The 25,214-nt window shown below is 37.4% G+C and overlaps 4 protein-coding genes across 5 annotated transcripts in view; 1 reads left to right on the top strand and 3 right to left on the bottom strand.

The window, feature by feature from the left end:
* LOC145969681 (putative aminopeptidase W07G4.4) overlaps positions 1–25,214 on the bottom strand; it is a 37,394-nt gene that overhangs the window by 2,370 nt on the left and 9,810 nt on the right. For both annotated transcript variants that reach the window (XM_083095834.1, XM_083095835.1), the window contains exons 2-6: positions 11,992–12,273; positions 7,795–7,903; positions 3,084–3,231; positions 1,197–1,549; positions 28–306 (exon numbers count right to left, since the gene is read on the bottom strand). In XM_083095834.1, coding sequence (XP_082951960.1) covers positions 28–306; positions 1,197–1,549; positions 3,084–3,231; positions 7,795–7,903; positions 11,992–12,273 — 1,171 coding nt within the window. The remainder of the gene's footprint in view (positions 1–27; positions 307–1,196; positions 1,550–3,083; positions 3,232–7,794; positions 7,904–11,991; positions 12,274–25,214) is intronic.
* On the bottom strand, positions 14,628–19,223 carry LOC145970101 (uncharacterized). Its single transcript, XM_083096574.1, has 3 exons — positions 17,002–19,223; positions 15,314–16,920; positions 14,628–15,216 (listed from the first exon to the last, which is right to left on the bottom strand). The coding sequence occupies exon 1, from the start codon at positions 19,218–19,220 to the stop codon at positions 18,015–18,017; it is 1,206 nt and encodes a 401-aa protein (XP_082952700.1). The 5' UTR covers positions 19,221–19,223; the 3' UTR covers positions 14,628–15,216; positions 15,314–16,920; positions 17,002–18,014.
* LOC145970102 (uncharacterized) lies at positions 20,580–24,326 on the bottom strand. Its single transcript, XM_083096575.1, has one exon. It carries the CDS (start codon positions 21,204–21,206, stop codon positions 20,580–20,582), a length of 627 nt encoding a protein of 208 aa, XP_082952701.1. The 5' UTR covers positions 21,207–24,326.
* LOC145969736 (uncharacterized) lies at positions 22,266–23,370 on the top strand. Its single transcript, XM_083095939.1, has one exon. It carries the CDS (start codon positions 22,266–22,268, stop codon positions 23,367–23,369), a length of 1,104 nt encoding a protein of 367 aa, XP_082952065.1. The 3' UTR covers position 23,370.

Genomic DNA, 25,214 nt, shown 5'->3' on the forward strand with positions numbered 1-25,214 from the left:
ACTAGCGAGAATAAATTAAAAACTTACGGAATATCCTGGGCCCGCGGATAAGAATGCGTGACCTGTCAACGTGGCTATCGTGAAGAGATGCGGGTTCACGGAACACAGGGCCATTTCTTTGAGATGATACAGGGCATCGGCCATAGCCATTCTGCCCTCGGCGTCCGTGTTGCCCACGCGAACCCTCACACCGGATTTTGCCGTTATCACTTCATCGGCAACATAACAGTTCTCGCCTACGCTATTTCTTACCACGCACAAAGCGGCGACGACCTTGACTGTCGGTGGTTGCAATAAATTCACTGTCTACAATGTTCAACAAGAATGATCTTTTTTTACGATATGTATGAAATTATATTTGCACAATTAAATTTTTATGCATTATTTTTTTAATTCGCGGTTTCGATAAATTTGTCATAAATGATTAATAATGATTCTTAAAATTCTTGATTTTTTTCTATATCAGAATGTCAAGCATATATTTGTCATTTTGATATAAAAAAAATAAAAAATTTTTAGAATTATTTTTGAAAAAATTTACCGATGAAATCGCGAATAAAAATAATGATGTATAAAAATATACAGGGTGTTTCTCAATAAGTGCGAAAAATTTTAGGAGATGATTCTTTGTCGAAAATTAAGGGGAGTTTTTCATATAAAAATATACTCTTACATCCCTCCTTGTGGAGTTACACTCTTCTACAAATGGGGGTAAAAATTAGATTTTTATTTTTTTCTCAAATTTGAAACAAGTTAAAGAAGTGAAATTAGGTGGATATTTTCTATTAGTAAAAGGTTATTTATTAATATTCTTTCAGCCTCCCGTATTGTTACAAGGGGATGAAACTAGCAACCCCTATTCAATTTTTTATTAAAACTTTTTAATGTTTATATGAAAAACCCCTTAATTTTCGACAAAGAATCATTTAAAATTTTTCGCACTTATTAAGAAACATCCTGTATATGTAGAAAGGGGAAGAAAAAGAGAGAGGAAGAGAGAATATGCAACAAATTATTAGTGCATTCTACATACATCATGCCGTAAGGGTTAGAACAGCGATGATCGTTTCAAGGATGTTCCAACTCGCGCAGTTGGACAGAGAATTTATTAAAGCGCAATTAATAGAGGCGAAATGAAGCGCGATCGTTTCCGGCATGATGTATTACGCCACGCTTGACGATATATTATGCGGCACCTGCATGAATCCAGCGCAGGCGGCTGCGCCACATTTGTCCCTCGACATGCCTGCCATGATACCTTGGCACTTGATGTCGGCGCCACCGGTATCGTAAGTGACACCCTTTCCCACGAGCATGATCGTCTCCAAGACGCAGGCGGGCGGCTCGTAGGTCAAAAATATAATCCTACCGGCGTGACGCGGTATCACCGAGGCGGCGCGATTTACACAGGCGAACAGCGGGTATTCCTGAAGCAGGGTGTCCTGATCGGATATCACTTGCATCGTGATATTTGATGATATTCCGCAAAACAGCTCCGCCAGATATTCCTCCACTCGCAAGGGTGCCATTCTTTCGGGATCTGCGCCTCCTAATTTAACGTGAAATAAAAACAGAGATCCGTTGGATGTTACTAGAATACGAACAAATATTAATAGAATACAACGTAATAAAAATGTGGATTTAATCCCTAAATATTAATAGGAATAAAGTATTTGATGTTGACAAAATAATTGGAAGAGAAACATTCTGTTTGTAGCACTTTTTATTTTTAGATACCTCGCTACTTCCAATAATTTACTTGATGAAAATGGAGAAACATATGATGTACTTTTCTAATTGATTCTTTAGTACGAATCAGGCAATATTTTTATAGTAATTAATTATTTTTCCTTTAGCTTTTATATCATTTCATATATTACTTTCTATATTTGATTAAGTTATAAATTAATTTATTGATTGATTCGTAGAAATAAATTTTACATCTATTTATTTTATACGCAAATTGAAATATGAAACATTAAATTCTATTTTTTCTACAAGAAATGTATTCCATCCAATTAATTTCAGAAAACAACATTTCTCATCAACTACATATCATAATTATTTTTATTATTTAACAAGCTAAAGCCACAAGGCTGTTAATTAATTATTTGTCCCTTGTTATCGTTGTTTGATGGAGAAATATAAAGAGTAAATACTGCTACCGACATAAAAACCATTGTTATTGATATTGCAATTATGATATTGCAAGTAAATTTCAATATATTGTTGAGATTTAACAGAAATCTCGCGATACAATCGATAAAAAACTTATGTGCCTTAACAATGCGAATTTCTTTTCGATCCGCGCTGGTAATGTTGAAAAATTCACGCTCCATGTATTATTTATTCTTCATTCTGTGTATGGCACATGCGAATGATTCAGACTTGGCTGAGCCTGCGGCCAGGTCATCAGAGTTTACTTTACGAAATTGTATTATTCACTTTCCTAGTTTTACTGCGCGAGAATAAGTGAATATACGTATTCTGTATTCAACACAACTAAACAGGAATATGTATGAAAGTTTGTGTATGATAACCGTGTATTGCTTGATTCCGGCGAAAATACCATGCGTAAAATACAATGAATTATTGAAATGTGAAGGCAACCGTAAAAAGTATCAATTATTACTAATTGCCCAGCGGGAGTTTTCTATTTTCTTGCTTTGCTCGCGAGTCGTAATGTTAAAAATGAACACTTAAATTCTCCAAATCGCCGGCTATTTAAACTTTAAACTCGATAATTCCCGGGGGCCATTTCAACCGAACTTAAAGCACCGGAACACGGAAGAGCGAGCGGGTTGTGCTCGATTAATCGGGAGCCGAAAGACCTCTCTCGGACAAGTGGAAAGCCACAGGCGATTTTCCTCTCTCAAGCTTATTTTCTTCCACGAGAAGCGGAAACTCGCGACGGAAACCTGTGCACCTCTTCCTTTACGCGACAGAAAAACCTGCTCCGCTCACTTGATAAAGTACTGTGAAATTATATGTGTGTGTGGGTGTGGGTGTATATATATATATATATATATATATATATATATATATATATATATATGGCTGGAACAGAACAGTATAGAACTTACCAATGTCCCTTGCGACGTATCTGCCACTCTCGAGCGCCGAAGCGAGTTTCACGATACCCTGAAGCTTCTTAGGACAAATCGGACTCCACACTCCGAGTTGACACGCTTTGTAACGCCGATCCGGACATATCTCTCGCACCTCCAAAGGCTATGAAAATATCACACATTGCGAGATGAAAATTATGAATTATAGAAAACAAACAAATGAATAAAAATATGAATAAGAATAAAATATGAATGCGAATATGAATAAGAATGATATAGCAAACAACAAAGTAACAAGATTGTATTTTTAAAAATAATAATAATAATAATAGAAATTTTTTTTAACATGTATATTAAAATTTTAGTTTAAGATTATTAAAAGATTTCTAGGTTTACAAAAACTTCGCGCTCGCGGCTTTTTATAATAAAATATATATCAAGTATGTTTTACCAAATGTTTATCCATTTTCTTAACTTGTATTAAAACGACTTAACTGTGAAATATGTTACATTTGCATAATTAGTTATTTTCTTTCCATAGAGTACAATAAAGAAAAAGAAGTTTACTCGTCCACATGAAATGTTAAGTATGATAATCTTCTTATCGGATGAGCGCTTTTAATAATGAAGCTTATAGCTCTTATGGACTTACTATAAACCGACTGAAAGATTTTCTATCCGATTTATATGTTCAACAAAGAAGCAAATAGCTGTCTTTGCTTGAAAAATTTAATATTTCAAAATATGTGACATTTTCTCTTTAAAAAATTTCTTAAATATCCATTTTAGTTTGTATTAAAATTATTATGAAAAAGTCGCAGCTTCGATTATAATCAAATTATAATTCATGCGTAATTTTAAAAATTCCAGAGAAGAAATATTCTCATAATTTTTTCACGTAATAAAACTTGGAATATAGCAAGCTAGTTCTTTTTACACGATTATTCCTCAAATTTTTTCCAATAAAAAGACTCCGCGACACGTGCTTGGCCCGTTCTATGGCGAGCAACATTTTGCATTGTCACTTGACGCGCGTTCGTGCGGCTTGCGAGGAAGCAAAAAGAATCGAAAAAAAAAAAAAAATGCGAACTCCACGAGAGCAACGAGAAAGAAAGAGATTCACGTAACGTTCGCGATGTTCTGATTACGCGACACAGAAATTCCAAGGATGCTTTCGATATTTGGAAAACGATGCCTCGTATTTGATGAGAGGAACGAGCGACGCGGGAGAGGAAAGGGGGTCGTACAAAGGAGAGGGAATTATCAGGAAAGAAGCGTAGGAGTTCGTCGCCGCGGGCTGAGAGAACGGTAGGAAGTTGAGGCGATGGAGACAGGCGGGAGAAGGAAGGCTCGAGTATTTCGCTAATTAGGTCGCCTCGCCGGCCGCCAGGATTCAGGAACGCCAAGCATTTGCTACTCTTGAGAGATAGGGCAGAGTACTCGGCTCACCCCCGCCGCGACCTTCTAACTCTCCCCTACTACAATCCGCCATCACCCACAAACAAGCCTCCTCCTCCACCGACCGACTGCTCCTCTCTTGGTGGTCCGAACTTAGAATTTTGGTCCTTGAACTTAGAAGACAAGAATCCCCGTTATGTACGGACGTTACGAGAGTTACGAGAATGTCCGCCACGTTAATAAGTCTTACCGCGCGTTAAGTAATGCCTCGGAAGAAATAGATTCAGATATTTCTTATAGAGTAGATGTATAATATTGGTGTCGATATAGATCGATTCGACATCAGAGATGATTTTTAAGCCGAACATAGAAATTAACTATATATATAGTATTAAAAATTAAAATACTAGCAAATTGAGATTATCTCATTCATCAGTGATTTCGATTAATTAATGATACATGTCATCCACAATAATACTATTGACACATTATTGTGATTATTTCTCAAAACAATTAATATTGTATCAAACTTTAATATTTGAATATCAATGCAGAATGTTTTATTCAAAGCTTGAATGACACCATGATATCAAATTATCAATAAATTAAATTGGCCAAATTTTAAGAAATATACGTTACATGGTGCACATGTATAAAAGATTACGTTATTTTTTAAAAAGCATAGCAATACGCGTAAAAATAATATATCTATAATAATATATATTTTCAATTTAATTTCTATATAAATTCTGTCTTGTATATAAATTCTGTCTAGGAAATTGATAGAAAGTTAAAGATATGTGTTATACGTAAATATATATAATAATATTTATAATATTAAATATTATAATATTAAAAAATATTTAAGAAAGTAAGTTATATAATAAATAATATTATTATTTAATTATAAGAAAAATAATCATCATTAAACGATTACATATAATAAATTCAAATTTTTCCTCTCTCTCTCTCTCTCTCTCTCTCTCTCTCTCACTCTCTCTCTTTTTCTGGCGTAATTTTAAAATATAATACTTCTTTTTTCACAATGTAAGATGCAAGAGAAAATAGAGAGAAGAAACAATTCCTTGTTTCGTCTAAATGTATAATCTAGATACAAGTAAAGTCTTTCTTTTCCTTTACTTTATCGGCTTAAAGTTACCGCCCCTTCGATGTCTCTGATCTTGAACAAGAAGGGGTGAATGTCCAGAGCCTTTATTCTGATACACGTTTCTGTGTTTTGTGCCGAATAAATCAATATTATATTAATATTTATACATATTGCACGCCATTGGAAATTACAGTTTCAATAAAAAAGTAGTTCGAGTAAAAGAGAAACTTGTATATCAAATACGCGCGCACACACAATGCGCTATTCTTTATCCCCTTGCGCTATTATTCTATTATTTTATTTCGTAAAATAAAAGTGCCGTTGTAATACATAATTAAAATTGCTTTAGTTGTCATTATCGCAAAAAAATTTTTTGAGATAATATTATATAATAAAAAAAAATGCAATTGACAATACGACAATAATAACATATGCAAGATAATATTCCATTATACATATAAAAATTCTCTAATTTTTAATCATTATTTCTCTCTATACATTATAAATTTCCCTTTGTCAAGAAATGTCATACATGAAATTTTGACATTTGCAATGCTTTCAATAGACTCTCCCAATGGCTACATCTAATTAAGTATGCTCAGTCAACGCGTATGCGAATGAGGCAGTCGGTCGGACGGCTCGTCCTGGTAAAGCGATTACTAATAGAATCCGCAAATCGATCGCACCGCGCCGGATAACTTCCGACTTCGAAGTTCGCATAATAACACGGATACTATCGTCCGACCAGTAATTAACCATGGCGGCGCTGAGGTTAATGAACAATGGAGCTTGCAATCGAGTTGCGCAACCTGATATCCTCCGTAAGACACGCCGCACACTTATCCATCAAGCGCAGCTTGCGCCCGGTGACTGTCGGTGGCAGGTGTTGTTTGATGGCCGTGTTGACCGCGCTCTTCGCCGTATCTATCATCGGGCGATCGTTTATTCAAGATGTCGTTGAACGAGCCCCGTTTAGGAGCTAGAAGGTCTATAATCTTATTTTCGATCGGTGCTGTAGACGCCGTTGTTGTTTGGCGCGTATTGTCGTGATGGCTCCATGTCGCCGTCACATACATAGATTCGTGCCCGAGAAAAATGAGCCTCGAAAAAGCTCGAATTCGATCGATCGAGAATCCGCCGAGCGATTCCACTCGCTTAATCGACCGGAGACCGAACGCTCGCTCGATCGTAATGATTGCATTCGATGCACGGGTACTTGTATTAATCCTTTTCGTGGAATATACATACATGCTAATCGTTCGAGATACATGTATATTCCCATCTCGTAACCGTGTCTCGTGATGGTTAAATAATGAATATCCGGGCGAAGGTTCGGAGTAACGACGCGGCCATTTGCGAACTGAATCTTATTGGAGTGATTGGATATTAATGGGGTAGAATTAATTTACATTTCTGCAAAATATCGCGGATTAGTCGAACTGCGTCACGCGGCTCGCACAGCCTCATCATTAGTTATGGATTAAGATCACAGCAACAATTTAGTTTATAGAAACAAGGTTTATGGATTTACTAGAGTTAGAATATGGTGAGCAACTCTTCCCCTTCCCCTCGAAACCAATCAGACCACAGCCCACCAAACTCGGCTGAAACACGGAGGTGAATTCCTTCCAAATACAACTACAGGCTTCCCATTTCGTCGACGTAAGTGCGCACAAAGCTGTACTGTATCTGTTTGATTGGTTTAAACGGCTCTTGTGTAACCACAACTGTACCAACTATCTGCGAAATGCCTTAAGCGGATATATATTGGCACAATCGAGTAACATTCGCTATCGATTCTCTCGATTTTGACCAGTGATTTTTCAGTGATCTTTCTCTTTTTTTCATATCTCTAACAACTTATATGTGTATAATAACTAGAAATTTGCCGATCGATTTACAATTTTTCCGTATTCTTCAATTTTTGTAAAAATCTGGTGGTTACTATTTTTAATTAAATTAAATCAAACAAAATAAATTACCTTTTTGTATAAATATACGTTTCTACGAGAAATAATGTTTCAATAATAAGATTAAGTTTCGATTAATTTATCGACCTTATTATAAACTTTTGCATGCATTTACGCGATTATGTGATCTTATATTTTATTTATCGAATTTAAAATATTATGTTTATGGATATAGAACTTCAAATGTGTAATTCAAATATTATTTCAACATGTTAGTATTATGATGAATAATTCGCGATATGGAACTTACCACGTAGAGAGCCTCGAGTGCACCAAGAAGCGTGACCAGCTCGACATTCTCAAAACGGTCATCCGGTAACAGCACTAATAGAGGACTCTTCACACCAGCTTGTAGAGCTCTGATGAATGCAAAAAAATCAATCAAGTTTATAAACTATATCATATTGATATGTTATATTAATAAAAATATTTGATTATATAAGAAATGAAATTTGCAATTAAAGTTATCAATTTTAAGCCACTCAGTAATCTTAAATTTTAATTCCATAATCTAAAATTATTATATTATATCCTAAGATCAGACGGATAAGATATAACGTGACGTAAGACGTTTTTTCCTACTTGTCATGGGTTCGATAGTCCTATTATTCGTTAAAAGAAGGGATGTCGACGGAAGGATCAAACAGTCAAGAGGCTCCTCCTGCTGACAAATAGATAGACGGAAGGATGCCAATAATTTAAGAATCCAGTGAAGGATCGAGAAAAACCCTAGAGACGGCAATTTGGACAGGAGATTGAAAGGCATTCACATATTCGAGAGAAATCTGATCATAATTATGATGTGGACATATCGTCAATGTTCAGCGATCGCCTGTAGACATCGTAAATCTACACAATAATATTGATATCATAAAACTTACAATAGGGGAACTATATCTCGGAGGATACGTCCATGCAAAAAGGAAAAAGAGAAATGGATTTTCCCCGAGGATAGCTACGGTTCTCATTGAATCCCGAGACACGAATGGTCATTTTCGCTCTCTTCGTGTCCAATTTTCGTTTTGTCTTGTAACGCAAACGCAGCCACAAAACTGAGAATCCCTCACTTCTCCATCACGAACTACTAATCTATCCCCGAAGCGTCGCTTTATCGTACTTAAACTTCGTTATATTCTCAATGCGCACGTTGTTCGTACTTTAGAATTTCAAGAAACTGTCGTTTCATTGCGATTCTCCAATCTCTCGTTCTGTTCTCGATTTAACAGAGCATTTCTGATTTGGTATTAATGTCGCGTAGGATCGTGGGTCATTATTATTCCAGGATTCCAAAAGGATTACAAATACCGCATTATTGCTCGGGGGCGTAACGGAGCGTGATAACAATTTTGCTCGCAGAGAACATTGGTAATTAAGATATGGACGATACAAATCGTAGACTGGGACCGTCTTCCTCTGTAGAATATTAATAAGTTTGTGTATGTGCTCTCTAAATTTCTTAGAGTGAAGCTTGCACTCGAAAAATTGAGTGACTCGTCAAATCACTCTAGTTAGAGTGATTTGACGAGTCACTCAATTTTTCGAGTGCAAGCTTCACTCTAAGAAATTTAGAGAGTGTGTCTGCACGAAAAGAGAGAGAAAAATAAATCTTATAAAAATAAGCAAATTGTTTTTAAATAATCGAACAGTTACTTTACCCTCTATTAGAATTGTATTGCGCTAGATTCATCCAGATGTATATTAAAAGAAAATATATATCGAATCCTTACAACATATTTAATTAATCCTCATTTAATATATTTTTGTAAATATATTTTCTCTTATTAATTTTAATCCTAATATATATGTATACAAATTTTATCAATTATATCATTATTAATTACATATTTTCAATATTTATTAGTTATCAGATATTTCTAACGTTATTTTTTCAGTCGCGCCGAATCTAATATACCCTTCGACTAAATTTAATTGCATTGCAAAGCTGTACGAGGTAGAATCCCCATTTTTTCTCATCTAAAGTCGAACATTCTCCACGCCAATCTTCCGTTGACGTTACTGCCCGTGTGCAAAAAACAGTTGTGGCAAACAGACAGGAATTTTATTTTTCAATCGAATTTTAGGCAACGAACAGGCATATGGCTCGAGCGGAATTTCGTTCGCGCATCATTGCGTTTCCTCTATGCAGCTATTCGAGTTACACAAAATACTGTCAGTTCGCGACTCGCTCGTTTCGCCCGTTCGCTACAAGACCATCATATCGCGACAATGAAACAAATATTCGCGCGTGAGTGCATCGGTATGCGGGTACGAAGATGTTCGAAATTGTAAACACGTAATCAAGGGCCTTTGATTAATTACTTCGATATTATAAATAATTAAAACGGGAATTCGGGAAATAATGGGGCAATTTTTTCAGATCTCTGTAAATTATCGAGAACGTAACATAACGTATAATAACATTTCCCTGAACGTGCTCGCTGAGTCTAAATTTAGCATACATCGAAAAACATTGGAATCTACGTATCGCGAAATTACAGCAGAATTTCACAAAATGTCTCTGAGCTGAAAAATATTTATCTGAAATATTACGGATATAAAAAATATATTATTGAAATTTTTTCACCTAAATGAAATGAAAATTCGTTGATTAAAACAGTGACGCAAGAATTCTCCGAAAATTAGTGAGCATTTTATTGGCCTTCGTTAAAAATACACATTAAAAATCACTTCGTTTTATGTTCAACTGATTATGACAGTAAGATTTCATTGAAAAACCAATAGTAATCGTACATATTTACAAAATGGTTTTTTAAAACTTTTTTTGGATTGCTTTCTTTTGCTATTTTTTGGGAGAGAAATCTCTTTCATGCATTTGGAATGAAATACATATAATTAGTATGTATATTCAAATTCGGAATTATGTAGATATTACACCTTTTTTATTTTAAAAATATGATAAATCCATTAAGAAATCAACATTTCTCATTAAATTAGATTTTGATTTAGATATTGCTATAAATTTATCTTATGTATAGTATCATAATGTAATGTAAACCGCATTTTAAAATATAAAATATAAATTGATTTAAAATATAAATTGATCAAAACAATTACTGCTCCAACTAATTCTTTCATGAGATTTTATTGATTTGCAGTGTTATATTTATAATTGAGTTTATCAGTGATTATATTTTTTAGCGATAATACATTGATTCCATTTAAGAGAGTTGTGATCATCAATATTGAAATATCATGAAAATAAAATTTGACGCGAAAAGTTATTGTTTATCGTCAATAAATATTAATAAATGTAATACATGTATATTGACAAAGAAATGGTATGTTAAAAATAGAGACCTCATTGAAATCGCCGAGATAAAAAACAGACATTTTGCGGCAGAGGTAGATGCGCGGCATTGGTTTAATAGTATCGTGTCATTTTGTACCGTCATTTCCTTTGTCTGCCGCTGTATAATATTTCCATCTCCCCCTGAAACGACAGATAACCAAGACTTATTCAGCGGCGTCGCAACCACGATTTAATTCGCTGACAGCATATAAAGCGCTGAATTAACGGACAATTCCCAGTTTGGTAATGGCAGTTACCAAGAACCGCTAGAGACTTGCAAATTCTAAAGTTTAGGTTATTCATAATAACACAGTGTTTCGCACAAGTAAAAAAAAAAACGCAATGCATCAGGTATGCAATTTTGCATTTATCGTCAATTTTTATTTAATAGAATTTTTTACGAAGAAAATATATATATGAATAAATCTCTGTGAGAATTCTCTCGATAAATTTTCTTTTATTTTCTGGCATTTATATCATAGCAAATATCGTCAATTATTATATGCAGGTATTAAAATACTTGTAAAAATATTAATTTTATTTGAAAATAATTCTTGTTAAAACTGTACATTATATATATTTCCATATATCTATACATTATTTCGCTACACAATAACGAATTGATATTTATTCAGTCAAAACAATTAAACTTTTTGCTGCAAAAACAAAATGCATTTGATTGATTATAAATAAACTACTTCGCAATAAACTAAATTAAATTTATTGCAGCAGTAAATTTATATTATTACAAATATATGTACAAATATTTATTTTATATTTTACTTTATTTTATTTTTATTTTTATTTTATATTATAACAAGATTTTTTTGCGTAATATATCAAATAATTAATCACGGTTTTAAAATTTAATCACTTTTCAAATATGAAATAATGTAATGATTTTGCTGCGATATTAAATTCCTTCTCTGTGTGCGTATTCAGCAAACTCACTGTTTATTGTTTATTTATATATTTCGATATGTCATGAAGCCATATTCAAAACATGAAAGAATATGCCAATAACACATATACGTAAAGCACATGCATACCTATGTCTGCGACGCTTTTATTATTGCTCGCGTTAAAAAGAAAGAATAAAGAGAAAGAAAAGCGTATGGGGTCACACAAAAGAATTACCGTTTTATTCCCTTCGTGGCAGCTTCTGCGAAGCTCCGCACATCGTGATAATCCATGTTAAGCGGACCCGTTGGACTGTAAATGAGCCTTTTTGCGAGCAAATTGATGGGCAAAACCGCGCCGATCACGCCCAGTGCGGCATCGATCTGGGCAGCAGCGTAAAGGACGGTTTTGAAGGGTTCCGGCTCGTCGGATCCAGGAGCATTTCCTGACACCAAAATAATACCATCGTAATCGCCACTGCACAAGTTCGTTTCAACTTTCAGCTGACACGGCATCCATCTGAAATACATCATTATGCTTGTTATCCGGTGTGCCGCTAATTATTGGTAAATCCGATTAAACGAAAGCAAAATAATTATTCACTAACGAAAACATGATATGCCCATTTCAGATCCGCATAATTACAGCAGGGAAATCAATGCGAGGAAATAAAGTTTTCACCAGAAGAGAAAAAAGAAGAAAAAAACAAGATATTTATTTAATAATTATTATTTTATTTAAATTATAAACATTAAAATTATTTATCTGCCAAAAAATGACGGCACTCTATTTGATTTGAACGACGATGAATACATTTTTGTATAAAACAAAAATGCAAATACTTTGACTTTATTTTTTATTTTTTGAATGTCTAATTAAAATTATATACGCGACGATTTTTTTTTTCAATTATTATTATGACCGAATGCGCCAAAAGTTATCTGTCTAAAGTGAGAAAAATATATCATTCTTTTAGTACTAAACAAAGAAATATATATTATTGCAAATGCGGGTATAAAATAAATTAGAATACCTACATGAATTAGAATAACAATTTACTTTTGTTAGTAATAAATACATAAGATTAATCCACTTTTTGCAAAGTGATAAAAACAAGATATATTTCGAATTGTTGATATAAGAACAATTGAGTAATCATGCATATGTTATTTTCATATTTATATATTTTACATAGTTTTCATTCAGTAAAATTATCTATAAAATTTCTGTGAATCATAAGCAGAGGAAGGCATGAAATTTCCATATTTTTATTTCGATATATCTTGCAGTATTTATAGAACACTTGAATCATTGTTTGATTCTCGCTATGGAAATGTTTATGTAAGTCCACCTCTTCGCATATTACAATTTTGCATTATTCTCGCAGTAAAATTGAATAGGAAGAGGGACCGTGTATGTTCGCGTATTGAAAAAGAAGTGAAATCACGCGTGCGATGTAACATATGCTTCATAACGAACTAGTGAATAAAAGCGTACATTAAAACTGACAATGAGATAAATATTGATGCAATTTAAAACGTATGCTATTATATTAAGCGCCATGATATACAATCTCGAAAATTTATTTCATTTCTCTTTATTTTATTTTTTTATTCTTTTATTTTTAAGTATCTCATTTTAAAGCAAAATCATTATTTGCCAATAAATTCAAATCAATAATTAAACGAAAAATTATGACTTGTTTCACACATATAGGTAATTTTTGCCGATTATATTACGGTATTTTTGAACGATCGATACTATCATCTGTATAGCATGGCACAATAGAATTTCAGTATCTCTGACGTCAGCAACTTGGAAAATCTTTTCTGTTTTGCAAATAATTCTCTCGAATTTCTTTTGCACGCAATAGACAGAACTTCACAAGAAAACAGAAAAAAAACTTTTTATTATGTTTAATACTAGTAGTCTTATCAATTCTTATTTTTCGATAGTTCATTTTAATAATGAATATGTAAGCAAAATTTATAACACATCTAACTGGCTAACAAAATAAATTAAAAGAATATAAATTAATCAATTTTATTTGCAATAAATATCTTTATTTCATAATAATTATCCAAGTCTAGAAACTATTATTTTTATTTTGTTTCTATTTGTTTTATTGTTGTACATAAAAATAGTAATGTGTGTTACATATTAAATATAAAGAAAAATAATTATTTATTTTTCAACTTGATTTTAATTTATTATACTTTATTTGACTTTACAATTAGATATCGCAGCATTTTATTAGAAAATAAATTTACATATGTGTATGTATTACCATGCTGTAATTATTCCATAAAAAATATGGCATTCTTATCGCCAACGGTACTCATAAATAGCGAGAGTTATCAGCTTTTACATTTAGCGTTAAATTAAAAGTGAATCGTTAAATGTGGGTCTTGGAAAACAGAATACTTCAGTCGGACAGCGCATAACTATTAGATAAGACCGTCGACGGTACCTTCTACGTGGAATACATTTGCATTATATTAACAATACGTATCTATACAGCATCGCTTATCACAGGGAAGTCGTCACTGTTAAATTACTAGAATGTAAATATTCTAAAATTGCTGTTTAAAATATTAAAATAGTATTTACACACATAATATCCATATAATGTGATAAAAAATAGCACATGTTTTATGCTTTTGTTTCATTCCTGGTGTGTTTATGTAAATATATTTTTGATTAATGTATTAATGTGTAAAAATATGAAAATGTATGAATGTATAAAAATATGAAAATATGAAAGTAGTATAATTTTACATGTAAGTAGTTGGCACTAGGAGAATTCTAACGCAGGGATCTCAGGGGGGTGAGGGGCGAGGGGATCTCAGCGGCGCGGGGGAATGACGTCACGCAGGATGGAGGGGGGATGACGTCACGCGGGACGGAGGGAATTTCGATGGCGCGGGGGCTGCGGGGCGGGGGACGCACGTATAAACAAAAATGGCGGTATTCCTATGAAGAAGATTTTGGGTCTCTCTCTATTCCTCCCTCTCTCTCGCTCTCTCTCTTTATCCCTTTATATTTCTATCCCTCTCTCTCTCTCCCTCTCCATCCCTCTATCCCTCTATCTATCTCTTTATCCCTTTTATCTCTCTTTCTCTCTGTATTATCGCAAGTATACAATATTAGTCATAAACTTATATTTTGAGATATTTCGTGGTCCGACGTTTTCGAGCAATCTGTGAATCATAGCGAGATAACAACACATTTTTGAGATATTATACAATATTACCAGTTAACAAACAATATAAATAGAAGTATTCTTTGAAGGATTGGGTGGATGGAAATGTGTGCGAAGAAAAATTACGTCATGATTTTGTTACAATTAAAAATATATATATAATTTATTTAAATGTGTGTTTAATAAAAAGTATACAATATAAAAAAATAATAATAATAATATATAAAATAGACCGTCGGGCTATGTTGGGGAAGCCGTTTCTGAAAACAGAAGAAAACATACGCATTTCATTAGTTTAAATTATTTTAATAATTTATTTTAAAATACTTTTGATATATAATAAATTAAGATACTTACAATGTTATCCATCATCTATTTTAATTTGTGCAAATAGGGCACATGTTGCAGGCCAATATTTGATTCAAAGATCTTCTGCACTCTTTGCATGACATATTTTCCAAATGTTCATAATATGTGCATCTATGTTCCCGAACAATACCAGCTTCTAAGAACAGGAATGATAATCTGTAGAAGCACTCGGTACAATATTTGGACTCATCTTTTACATAGTAGTAAGATATACAACATATCTTCGTGTGATCCAATGCCATTATTTCAGTCAAGTCTAAATTTCGATGTTTAGTGTGTATTAGTTCATCACTACTATCACTCTCATAATCACTGTCTGCTATGGGTTCTATTTCTATTTCCTCGTCTGATTCATAGAGATTATCATCTTCCATCTCTCTCCTCTCTCTCTCCTCTCTCTCTATCTCCATCCTCTCCGCCACAACTGGATCCATCCAATCGTAATCATCATCATCAGTATCGTCGTCGATGATAATTATGTTTTCTTCAGCCATTGCACAAAACCACCGAAACACTGAAGAGCAACGAAAGAAATGATACTCTAGTGCAGCAGACTACCGAAACACAGAAGAGCAACGAAAGAAATGATACTCTAGTGCAGCAGAGTCCTCTTCATTATATTTTTTTTTTAACATACACAATATAAATAGAAGTATTCTTTGGAGAATTGGGCGGATGGAAGTACGTAGATAACAACACATTTTTTGAAATATTTCGGGGTCCGACGTTTTCGAGCAATCTATGAATCATAGCGAGATAACAACACATTTTCAACCCTAGGTTCAGTTACAAAAGAATTTTTATTTTGTGCCTCCAACAATCTCTGAATATCCCTCTCTCTTTCTCTCTTTATCCCTTTTATCTCTCTCTGTCATCTCTGTATTATCGCAAGTATACAATATTACCAGTTAACAAACAATATAAATAGAAATATTCTTTGAAGGATTGGGTGGATGGAAATGCGTGCGAAGAAATTACGTCATGATTTTGACTTAAAACTCTTTATTTATATTTTATATATTTTTCTTACGTACTATGGACTAAAAACTAAAGCTGCCAGTTCGCAATCGACGAGTTGATGCTTGTTGAAAGCAGCACTCGCGCGTATTACATTTGATATTTCTTTCGGATTTATTACAGTGGACGCGATATTGGAGAATTGCGTAAACTTGACATCAACTGTTTGGATAATTTTATCCAATCGATCAAAAGTTACATCTATGCAGTGATCGAGATCGAACATGCGATGTAACGTCGATTCGACCATCATCAAGCATACGTTTGAAGATTCGAGACTTATGAGTTTGACGTCGTTAATCGTACGAACTCTCACTGTTAGCGGTCCAACGCTTATGAAATTGAAGTCATCTTTAGAGTCGTTCCGAAGGAAATTTTGAATATTACGACGTTGCTCGTAGAGTCCCTTCCACGTTTCGAGAGATAATATCAGTTCCTTTCCTCGATGATCTCCTATGGCAATCTCCACGTAACTCGGTGGACCCACGTTGATACCAATGTCGAGGAATTTGAATCCCGTAGCTGTCAATGCGTATCGTCTACCTAGTATACGAACCGCACGACGTTCCAACGAAATGCTACAGAAAAATTAAAATTAAATAATAGTAATACAATTTGTAAAAATATAAAAATAGAAAGAAGTTAAACGAAAAACTTACTCGTCACATTTGTTCTCAAACGATCGAGTTTTATCACGACTCGATACGTAATTATTCACGCGTCTTCCGACGCCGCTGCCGCTGCTGCTTCTTTCGACGTAGTACATTTCTCTGGGAGTTATGAAAAGTGAACCACGAGAGCGGTGTTAACGCGACACTGATCGTATAAGAAATAACCGAGTATGGATGACGCTCATCTTCCAAAAGTATAATGTGGTGGAGGGATTAATACTTCTAACGTTTTGAGTTTTAGGAGAAGGGGAGATAACGCTCAGACAAAAAATTCTTAGAAACGCATGGAAAGGTTTAGGGAGGGGAAATAAGAGATAAAACATATTAATGTTTACATATTTTATTTTCTTGCAATTCTTTCAGGCGTTGCGACCACCAGTTAAATATTTTAAATACATTTTGTAATGCACAATTCTTAACATGTTTTCCACATCGCATACTATTGGTAATATCTAATTTATTTAGAGAATCAATATCTTCATAGTCAGCATCTAAAGTTTCAATAATATAGCCGTTTCCCACATCGCCTAGTATATCGGTCAACCATTTTCGCTTTTCAAGTCCTTTAACGTACACGACAGACGATTCTTCTTCTTCTTCTTCGTGTATCATACCAACGATAGCTGTTGTAATTACACGCTGAGCCAAGCCATACGGAACGTTTCCGTCTTCCCATTGTAATCCGTGATGATTTCTAATCACCCATGAGACTTGACATCGCTCAGATTTTGTTAGCACGCTCCACGGTACAGGACTTGCGAAAAAATAATGCGAGAGAACATATCCCTTCCTCAGGACTGCCGCTTCTTTCACGACAAAATTTCTCCCGACAATAAATCCTTGCAGATCCACAAACGTTGGTATAGACATGACGAGATCTCTCTCTTTCTCTCTTCGATACGTCAGTCGAGAGGAATGGCAAACTCTAAAATCATCTCGCAGCACTTTGATTTATATCCTCCTCCTCCTCCTCCTCCCCTCTCTTGTGTCGATGTTATCGCTTAGGTGATTTTGCGTACAACGTTGGTCAACGGATTGTACTGGATCACACGATCGTGTATGATGAGACAGTACGCAGTAGTATTCGCCGGTACGTTCTCCTTACATTCGAATTCCAATCTCACATCCACCGTTGCGCTCTTGACCGATTCGTTTTGTCGAGAACAATCGATAATCACGAACGGACCGAGTTCTTGAAACGTTAAGACGGAGAGACTCGGCTCGAGATACTCGTATCCGTAATAGTTCTTGCAGAAGCGCGCGTACGTGTCGTACAGAATGGACCATCTGTTTTTATCGAAATCCAGGTTCATATCGTCGTACGGATAACATTCCGAGTTCAGATAGAGTTTCACATTGATCAATTTGCAGTCGTCGAATTGAGATACATTCTTAGACAAGGCATTCTTCCGGCCTGTTTGCAGGGCGAAGACAACGTAGCGTGGTTTCTCCAGCTGAGTCGAGGTCTTAATGGCCCACGAATGCTTCGTTGTAAGCTGCAATAGCGGATACTCGTACAGATCCCACGAGCGAAAACCCATGCTGAGATATCGTCCGCTTTCCAGAGCACGCAGCATCGACAGTTTTTCGATCTCGCTCAACAGCACGTGAGGCATTCGCCATTGTATCTTGAATATGGTCATCACAGGCTCCAGCGTTGAACTTCCAACCAGACAATTATTATCGTTGCGCGATCGTATTAAGATCAATTCGTGACGAGCGTTAATCACCACTCGTTTATAATCCTCGCAAAATCCCAATAACATGTGGAGCGGTACGCAAAAATTGAAATGACCATGCGAATAGGTCGGCGGCTCCCAGCCGGCGTTTTTCATAATCACAATTCTATCGGATGATACCGTTACATAGTTTTTGAGCGTAGTAGTTATTCCTACGTTTCTATTGCGATCAATCTCAACGCCATCGAGTTCGTATCGAATCTCATCGAACATGAATGCGACGCAATTATGTCCCAGTATCACATCACTTTCTCCTTCAACTGTTGTTCTGTTTTTCGTTAGTTGTCCCTCGATGTATAGGAAACTCTCGTACGGCAGCGTATACAGATCCTGTTGTTGTATGGGTATTCTTATCTCGTCACTGTGTCCGAACGTTGTATTGGCGAACGGGTTATACGTGTGAGTCTCGATCTTGACGATACGGTTGTCAAAGATCGGTTCATCACCGATGTTGAGAATGTCGGTCATCGTTCAGCTGTTTCGCACCGCAAATCCCAAAGATTGTAAAAACGCAACGTTCGATGCGCTGAGTTTCTTTTTCTTGGATGATTTGATATTAGCAAACGTCGACGTTGTTGTTGTTGTTGTTGTTGGTGGTGGTGTTGCTGGTCTCGTAAAGATTGCGTTATCTCTCACGTCTTTCGATCCGTTCAATACGAGCATCTCATACGTCGCATACGTACATGCAATCTTACGGTGATCTCTTCTCCTCGAAAATCGAGCAATCGTCCGTTCTGGTCGACAACGCGTAACGTTAAATCCGTAATGCTCCGCGCGATGATCGGCAGGTAAATGATCTGTGCAGGCGTTTCCGATATCTTATATCCCGGTGGTACCCTCGGTGAAAATTCATGTATCGTATGAACGAGTATGCCGTTGTTGTACGCACCCGCGGTCACGTTACACTCTATACGGATAATATTCACGTTGAGAATGTTAATCGGCAGGTTTGATTCGTACCATTTTCGCGGCTCGAGAATACGATTCGAGAATCCTAGCAGCGATCCAATGTTGACGGGTTTGGTAAAGTTTATTCTGTAGGCACATTTGATCTCGCTCCTCATTGTATTGTAATTAGCGCGGAGCACTATCGGATATTCATCATCATCTTCATAGTCATCGCCGTCAATGTGTTTCTCATCGCGATGTTTCCGTGAAATTGCATGTTTCAAAAATTCATGTATATTTTGCAACTCATACGATCCCTCGGGAATCGTAATTTCTTCGTCGTCTTTGCCAAAGTAAAATTTATTATTCGAGGAATTCACATTCGGTATCGTGTGATAAGTCTCAAAATCCGTTAGACCGAGCTCGTATTCGCCGTCGCTCAAATCTACGGTGGGAAAGAAGTTTGCCGTGAGAACGCTACTCTTCCCAGTCAACGTGAATGTCATAGACATGTCGACGAAACTGTTTAACGAATACTGAGTTAAATAGCGCAATATCTGTCTTTAAATTCACATGCATCGACCGTTCGAAGAAACTGCAAGCACAATTGTCCGCAGATGCTCTGATCGTAAGTTTGAACAGGTGTGTAATTGTACTGTATCTTCGTTACGTTTCGTCCGAGATATCGCACCAATTCATTCGGCGGTCGAAGATTGCCGAAACTGTCGAAATATATAGCGCGATTCCCCCTCTTTGCATACGCTACCCAATGAGTACCTGGTCCTTCGACGCTATCCAAATTTACGATGCCGCTCTCGTTTCGATATATACCACCGATCGGTAAAGAGTCGCGCATGAAAACACCTCTAAAATATGGAATGCGCATACGTTTTGCCAATTGTAGCAATTGTACGTTGGTAGTTGCGCCCTGCGGCATTTTTAGCGTCTCTTTGACGTTTTTTTTTTTCTCCTTGTTGAGGCTCCTCGTCCGTATTTGTAAGGAGCGAGATATAATCCGTGACCTTCCATGGCGCGATTGTGACGTAGCATCTCTTGCAACTGACGTTGCGCGGCTTTTCCGTCGTTCACCACTTTCGCTACACCAGCCGCTCCACCGATCAGGGATCCGAGCGCACCCAACATTGGTAGAATCGGCAATACACCGCCGCATTTCGCTACCGGAAGTATCCGTTTCTTCACCGTTCTTTTCTTCGTCTTCGTCTTCAGACCCATACCGAGCTTCGTCTTGGCTTTCATCGCTGCCCAGACAGTTGTGGCGGCGGCTCTCTCACCGAGAGTCGAATCTTTCGCAACGATGCGATTCCGCGCTTTCTCAGCGAGTATCCTATCCGCCGCGTGTCTCTCGGTGAGATCGTTGCTCCGAGAGTATGCTATATCGTGTTCGCGACACGCCGCGTCCAATGGGTTGACACCTCGATCGCCTCTGACTAATCGCTTTTGCAACCGCGTGCCTGGTCCGCAAAACTGATAGCCGGGAATATGGAATTCGATCGGAAGTGCGTTTATCGCGTGATTTAATAGGCCTCTACCTATTTTCGTTGACATTCGCCGCAATTCTTTATCAACGGCGCCGGACCGTCGATGTGCGTTTCCTGACACGGCTGATTGTAGTGTTCGTAACAGCGACGATACGTCTGAACCTCCGGATCCGCTTTTATGTGTTCCGGAAGTTTGTCCCACACGTAGTGGACGTAATCACCGCACGTTCTCAATAGAACTGCTTTCGACACAAATTGTAGCTGTTCGACGCTCAAATCGCGAATATCGGAAGGATTTGTTAGCAGGATGAACATTTTTTCTCTACTGAGCGACTCGTGATTTCGCGCACCTATAAATAGGCAGGCGTTCGATCCAATCAGCAGTGTTGAAAAAATGAGATTCGTACGACAACCTTTGACGATATGCGTGACAAATTGCGACGACAGATTACGATCAATGGAGGACAACGCGGAGATGCGCAGGCATGGTACGATGCTACCGACTACTATACGCGCGATCGTTTGCGGCCCCTCGAATTGTGGTAAAACCAACGTTCTGATAAGTCTACTGGAAAGTCCGCATGGTGTACGTTTCGAGAACGTGTACGTGTACTCGAAGTCGCTGCAACAGCCGAAATATCGATATCTGGAGAATTTGTTGACGCCGATTGACGAAATCGGTTATTTTACGTTCTCCAATAACAGTGACGTCATTCCACCGAGCGAGGCACGTCCAAACTCGATTTTCGTCTTCGATGACGTGGCGTGCGACAAGCAAAATACGATAAGAGAGTACTTCTCAATGGGTCGTCACTCGAACGTCGACTGCTTCTATCTCTGTCAGACGTACGCGAGAATACCAAAACATCTTATACGCGACAACGCGAACCTGCTGATCTTGTTTAAACAGGACGGTACCAACTTGAAACACGTGTACAACGATCACGTGAATACCGACATGTCGTACGGGGATTTCAGTGAATTATGTCGTACTTGTTGGCAACAAAAGTATGGATTCCTAGTGATAGATAAGGACAGCTCATTTACGAACGGGCGATACAGAAAAGGATTTAACGTGTTCGCGATACCGCAAAACGATTAGTCGCTGCCGACACACTCTGTCGACATGGCTGAAAACAATAATATTCGCGAGCGTGAAAAGATTGCGAGGGAGATTGAGAAAACAAGCGAATCGATCCGCAAGAAACATCGCGCTTTGAAGACCGGTAAGATCGACGACGATATCGCGGTCAAGACCCATTTTAGGCCTATTATCGAGCCACTACAAAAAATCGTCGACAACTCTAGCTTAATCGCGGTGAAAAACGAGCCGGAGAGTAACGCTGACGCTATAATTAAAACGTTACCCATCAAGCGGTACAAGGAGGAAGAGGAGGAGGAGGAGGAGGATACGACACCGAAAAAGAGACAACGATTGAAGGCGAATCGTTTATCGACACCGCATACATCGGATGAACCGCTGATAACCTCCACACCGTCCGCGACAACGAGAATCGTACAACCCACGATACCCGAATCACTCGCAATCGAAAATGTTTTCGAAACCACGGGCAACCCGCTCGAATCACCATCTGTTCGAAACATGTTACAAACGTTGGAAGGTCAAAAAATGTTACGAGAGCACTTCGGGCCACTGGCACAAAAGTACATGGGCGCTCTCCTTAGTGGCGATAAAAAAAACCAGATCGATCACGTGTACGGTGTCTATTTCGACGAGAATGAAATGTGGCTCGGTAACAAACGATTCGACATCGGCGCAGATGACTCTATAATCATAGACAAAGTGAGGTACATTGGTACACCTGGATTATACGAGTTGATCTTCAAGAGAATTCCCGATGATGACATATACACTGAGGACGATATGCAAAAATATAAGAGCATATTAATGGCGACGAGTGCGCATAAACGTCAATATGATGCGCAAGGTCAATTAAAGAGCAACAGGGGATACAAGTATAAACACATAATTGCACCGTTGATGTCGATCGAATTGAAAAAGAAAAAATGCGGTACGGGAGTATTCATGCCTCGCGCGATGACGCTAACCGACAATAAGATCGATTACGTGCACTGGGACGATCCCAACGAGCTAGTGGATCGTCTACGATTGCTCGACGCTTCGCGCCGAGCTGGCCACAACGCTCACGACAACGAGATCCTGTCGATTATAGAGGAACTTCGCGAAGTCGGCCTTATTATAAATTAAACGGTGTCTCGACGAAACTAATCAGTCGATCGACGTCACTCGCATCGAGAAAAAAATGCCCATCAACAAATTTGGATTATTCGAACAGAGAAATGAAGCAATTAGAACTAGCGATCATTGGGGTAAATCGGTGACAAGTTACTTGCGTCAAAACGCTCTGTGTCGCGTCGCTACGTACTATGACGCGAGGTCGCGCAAGATTCGCCGTGTAGCGCAACCTGAGGCTGATACCGATGCAGTCAACAAACTGTACGTGGAACAATGCGTTAAAACGTTGAAGAATCAGCAGAAAGAATCAGACGAGAAGCTGACTGCGTTCGAGAAGGATGTGCGAGCTTTGCAGACTGCGATAAACGAGCTTCGGCGTGCGATTAACACTAATTCAGAAACGGCTATCAACCTGTAATGAGCGGTTGTAGTGAACGGTTTAGGAACGGCTATTGTACAATTATTAAACATCTACAAAGGTTTATCGAACGGGTTGGGAACGGCTATCGAACAGCTAGAACGGTTATCGAACAGCTATGAGCATCTACAAAGGTTTATCGAACGGGTTGGGAACGGCTATCGAACAGCTATGAATGGCTATCGAACAGCTATGAACGGCTATCGAACGGCTATGAACGGCTATCGAACAGCTTTGAACGGCTATCGAACGGGCCAGGAACGTCTAGCAACGAATGATAAAACGCACGGTGATACTCGAGGCACACATCGTTTGATCGACGAATCGAAACAACGATGGATCGGCGATCGGGAATAACCGAGGAAGTGAAGAAACAACATAGTTTAGAGAAACGGCAGTTGGTGAACGAATTGCACGCGCCGGCGAGAAAAAATTTTCCCCGAAGACACGTCATAGTGCGGGGATACGATGACCTGTGGCAAGCTGACATTGTCGAGATGCGTCCGTACTCTCGTTTCAACAGAGGTTACCACTACATACTCACAGTCATAGATGCGTTGAGCAAGCACGCATGGGCCATACCACTCAAGAGTAAAGGTGGAAGCGAGACAGCTGACGCTATCGCCGAGATAATTCGAGATAGCAAAAGATGTCCGAAAAACTTACAGACTGATATGGGGAAGGAATTTTATAACGCTGACGTGCAACGGCTCATGCGGAAACATGACATCAATCACTATTCTACATATTCGGTATTGAAGGCATCGATCGTTGAGCGATTCAATCGCACGCTGAAAAACGACATGTGGAAGATGTTTACGCTGAACGGATCTTACAAGTGGATCAGCGCGTTGCCGCGACTCGTATCGGATTACAACGCGCGCAAGCATCGAACAATCGGTATGCGACCCGTCGACGTTACTCCCGCGATCGCTGAAAGACTCTTGGCTACTGTGTACAACCATGTAAATATCGCGGGTCCGGCGAAATTCAAAGTAGGTGACTCGGTACGCGTTAGCAAGTACAAGACAGTTTTCGAGAAAGGTTACACGCCAAATTGGACAACCGAAGTGTTTAAAATTGCAAAAGTACAACATACTAATCCCGTAAGCTATCTACTGGAGGATTATCGCAAAAAATCTATTGCTGGAGCGTTCTACGAGTACGAGTTGCATCGCGCGAATTATCCGGACGTGTATCTCGTGGAGAAAATACTGCGTAGGAGGGGTAACGAGGTTTACGTGAAATGGTTGGGATTTGACAATTCGCACAATTCTTGGATACATAAGGACAATGTGATTTAATTCATACAAATTGTATTTATTTTTAAATTTAAGAAAAAATATGTACAACATATAAAAAATATACATGAAATATATAAAAATACAAAAATTTTTATTAATACATCCTTTCCAATAATCGTATATAATACAATATAT

The sequence above is a fragment of the Camponotus vicinus genome, unplaced genomic scaffold, assembly GCF_025532165.1.
Source record: "Camponotus vicinus isolate PSW18456_S1 unplaced genomic scaffold, iyCamVici1.0 SCAF_4, whole genome shotgun sequence".
In the NCBI taxonomy this organism is placed as follows: domain Eukaryota; kingdom Metazoa; phylum Arthropoda; class Insecta; order Hymenoptera; family Formicidae; genus Camponotus; species Camponotus vicinus.

Excerpts from the sequence above, each read along its gene's own strand:
- LOC145969736 (XM_083095939.1), top strand. The coding sequence starts at position 22,266 with ATGGCTGAAAACAATAATATTCGCGAGCGTGAAAAGATTGCGAGGGAG.
- LOC145970102 (XM_083096575.1), bottom strand. The coding sequence starts at position 21,206 with ATGTCAACGAAAATAGGTAGAGGCCTATTAAATCACGCGATAAACGCA.
- LOC145970101 (XM_083096574.1), bottom strand. The coding sequence starts at position 19,220 with ATGACCGACATTCTCAACATCGGTGATGAACCGATCTTTGACAACCGT.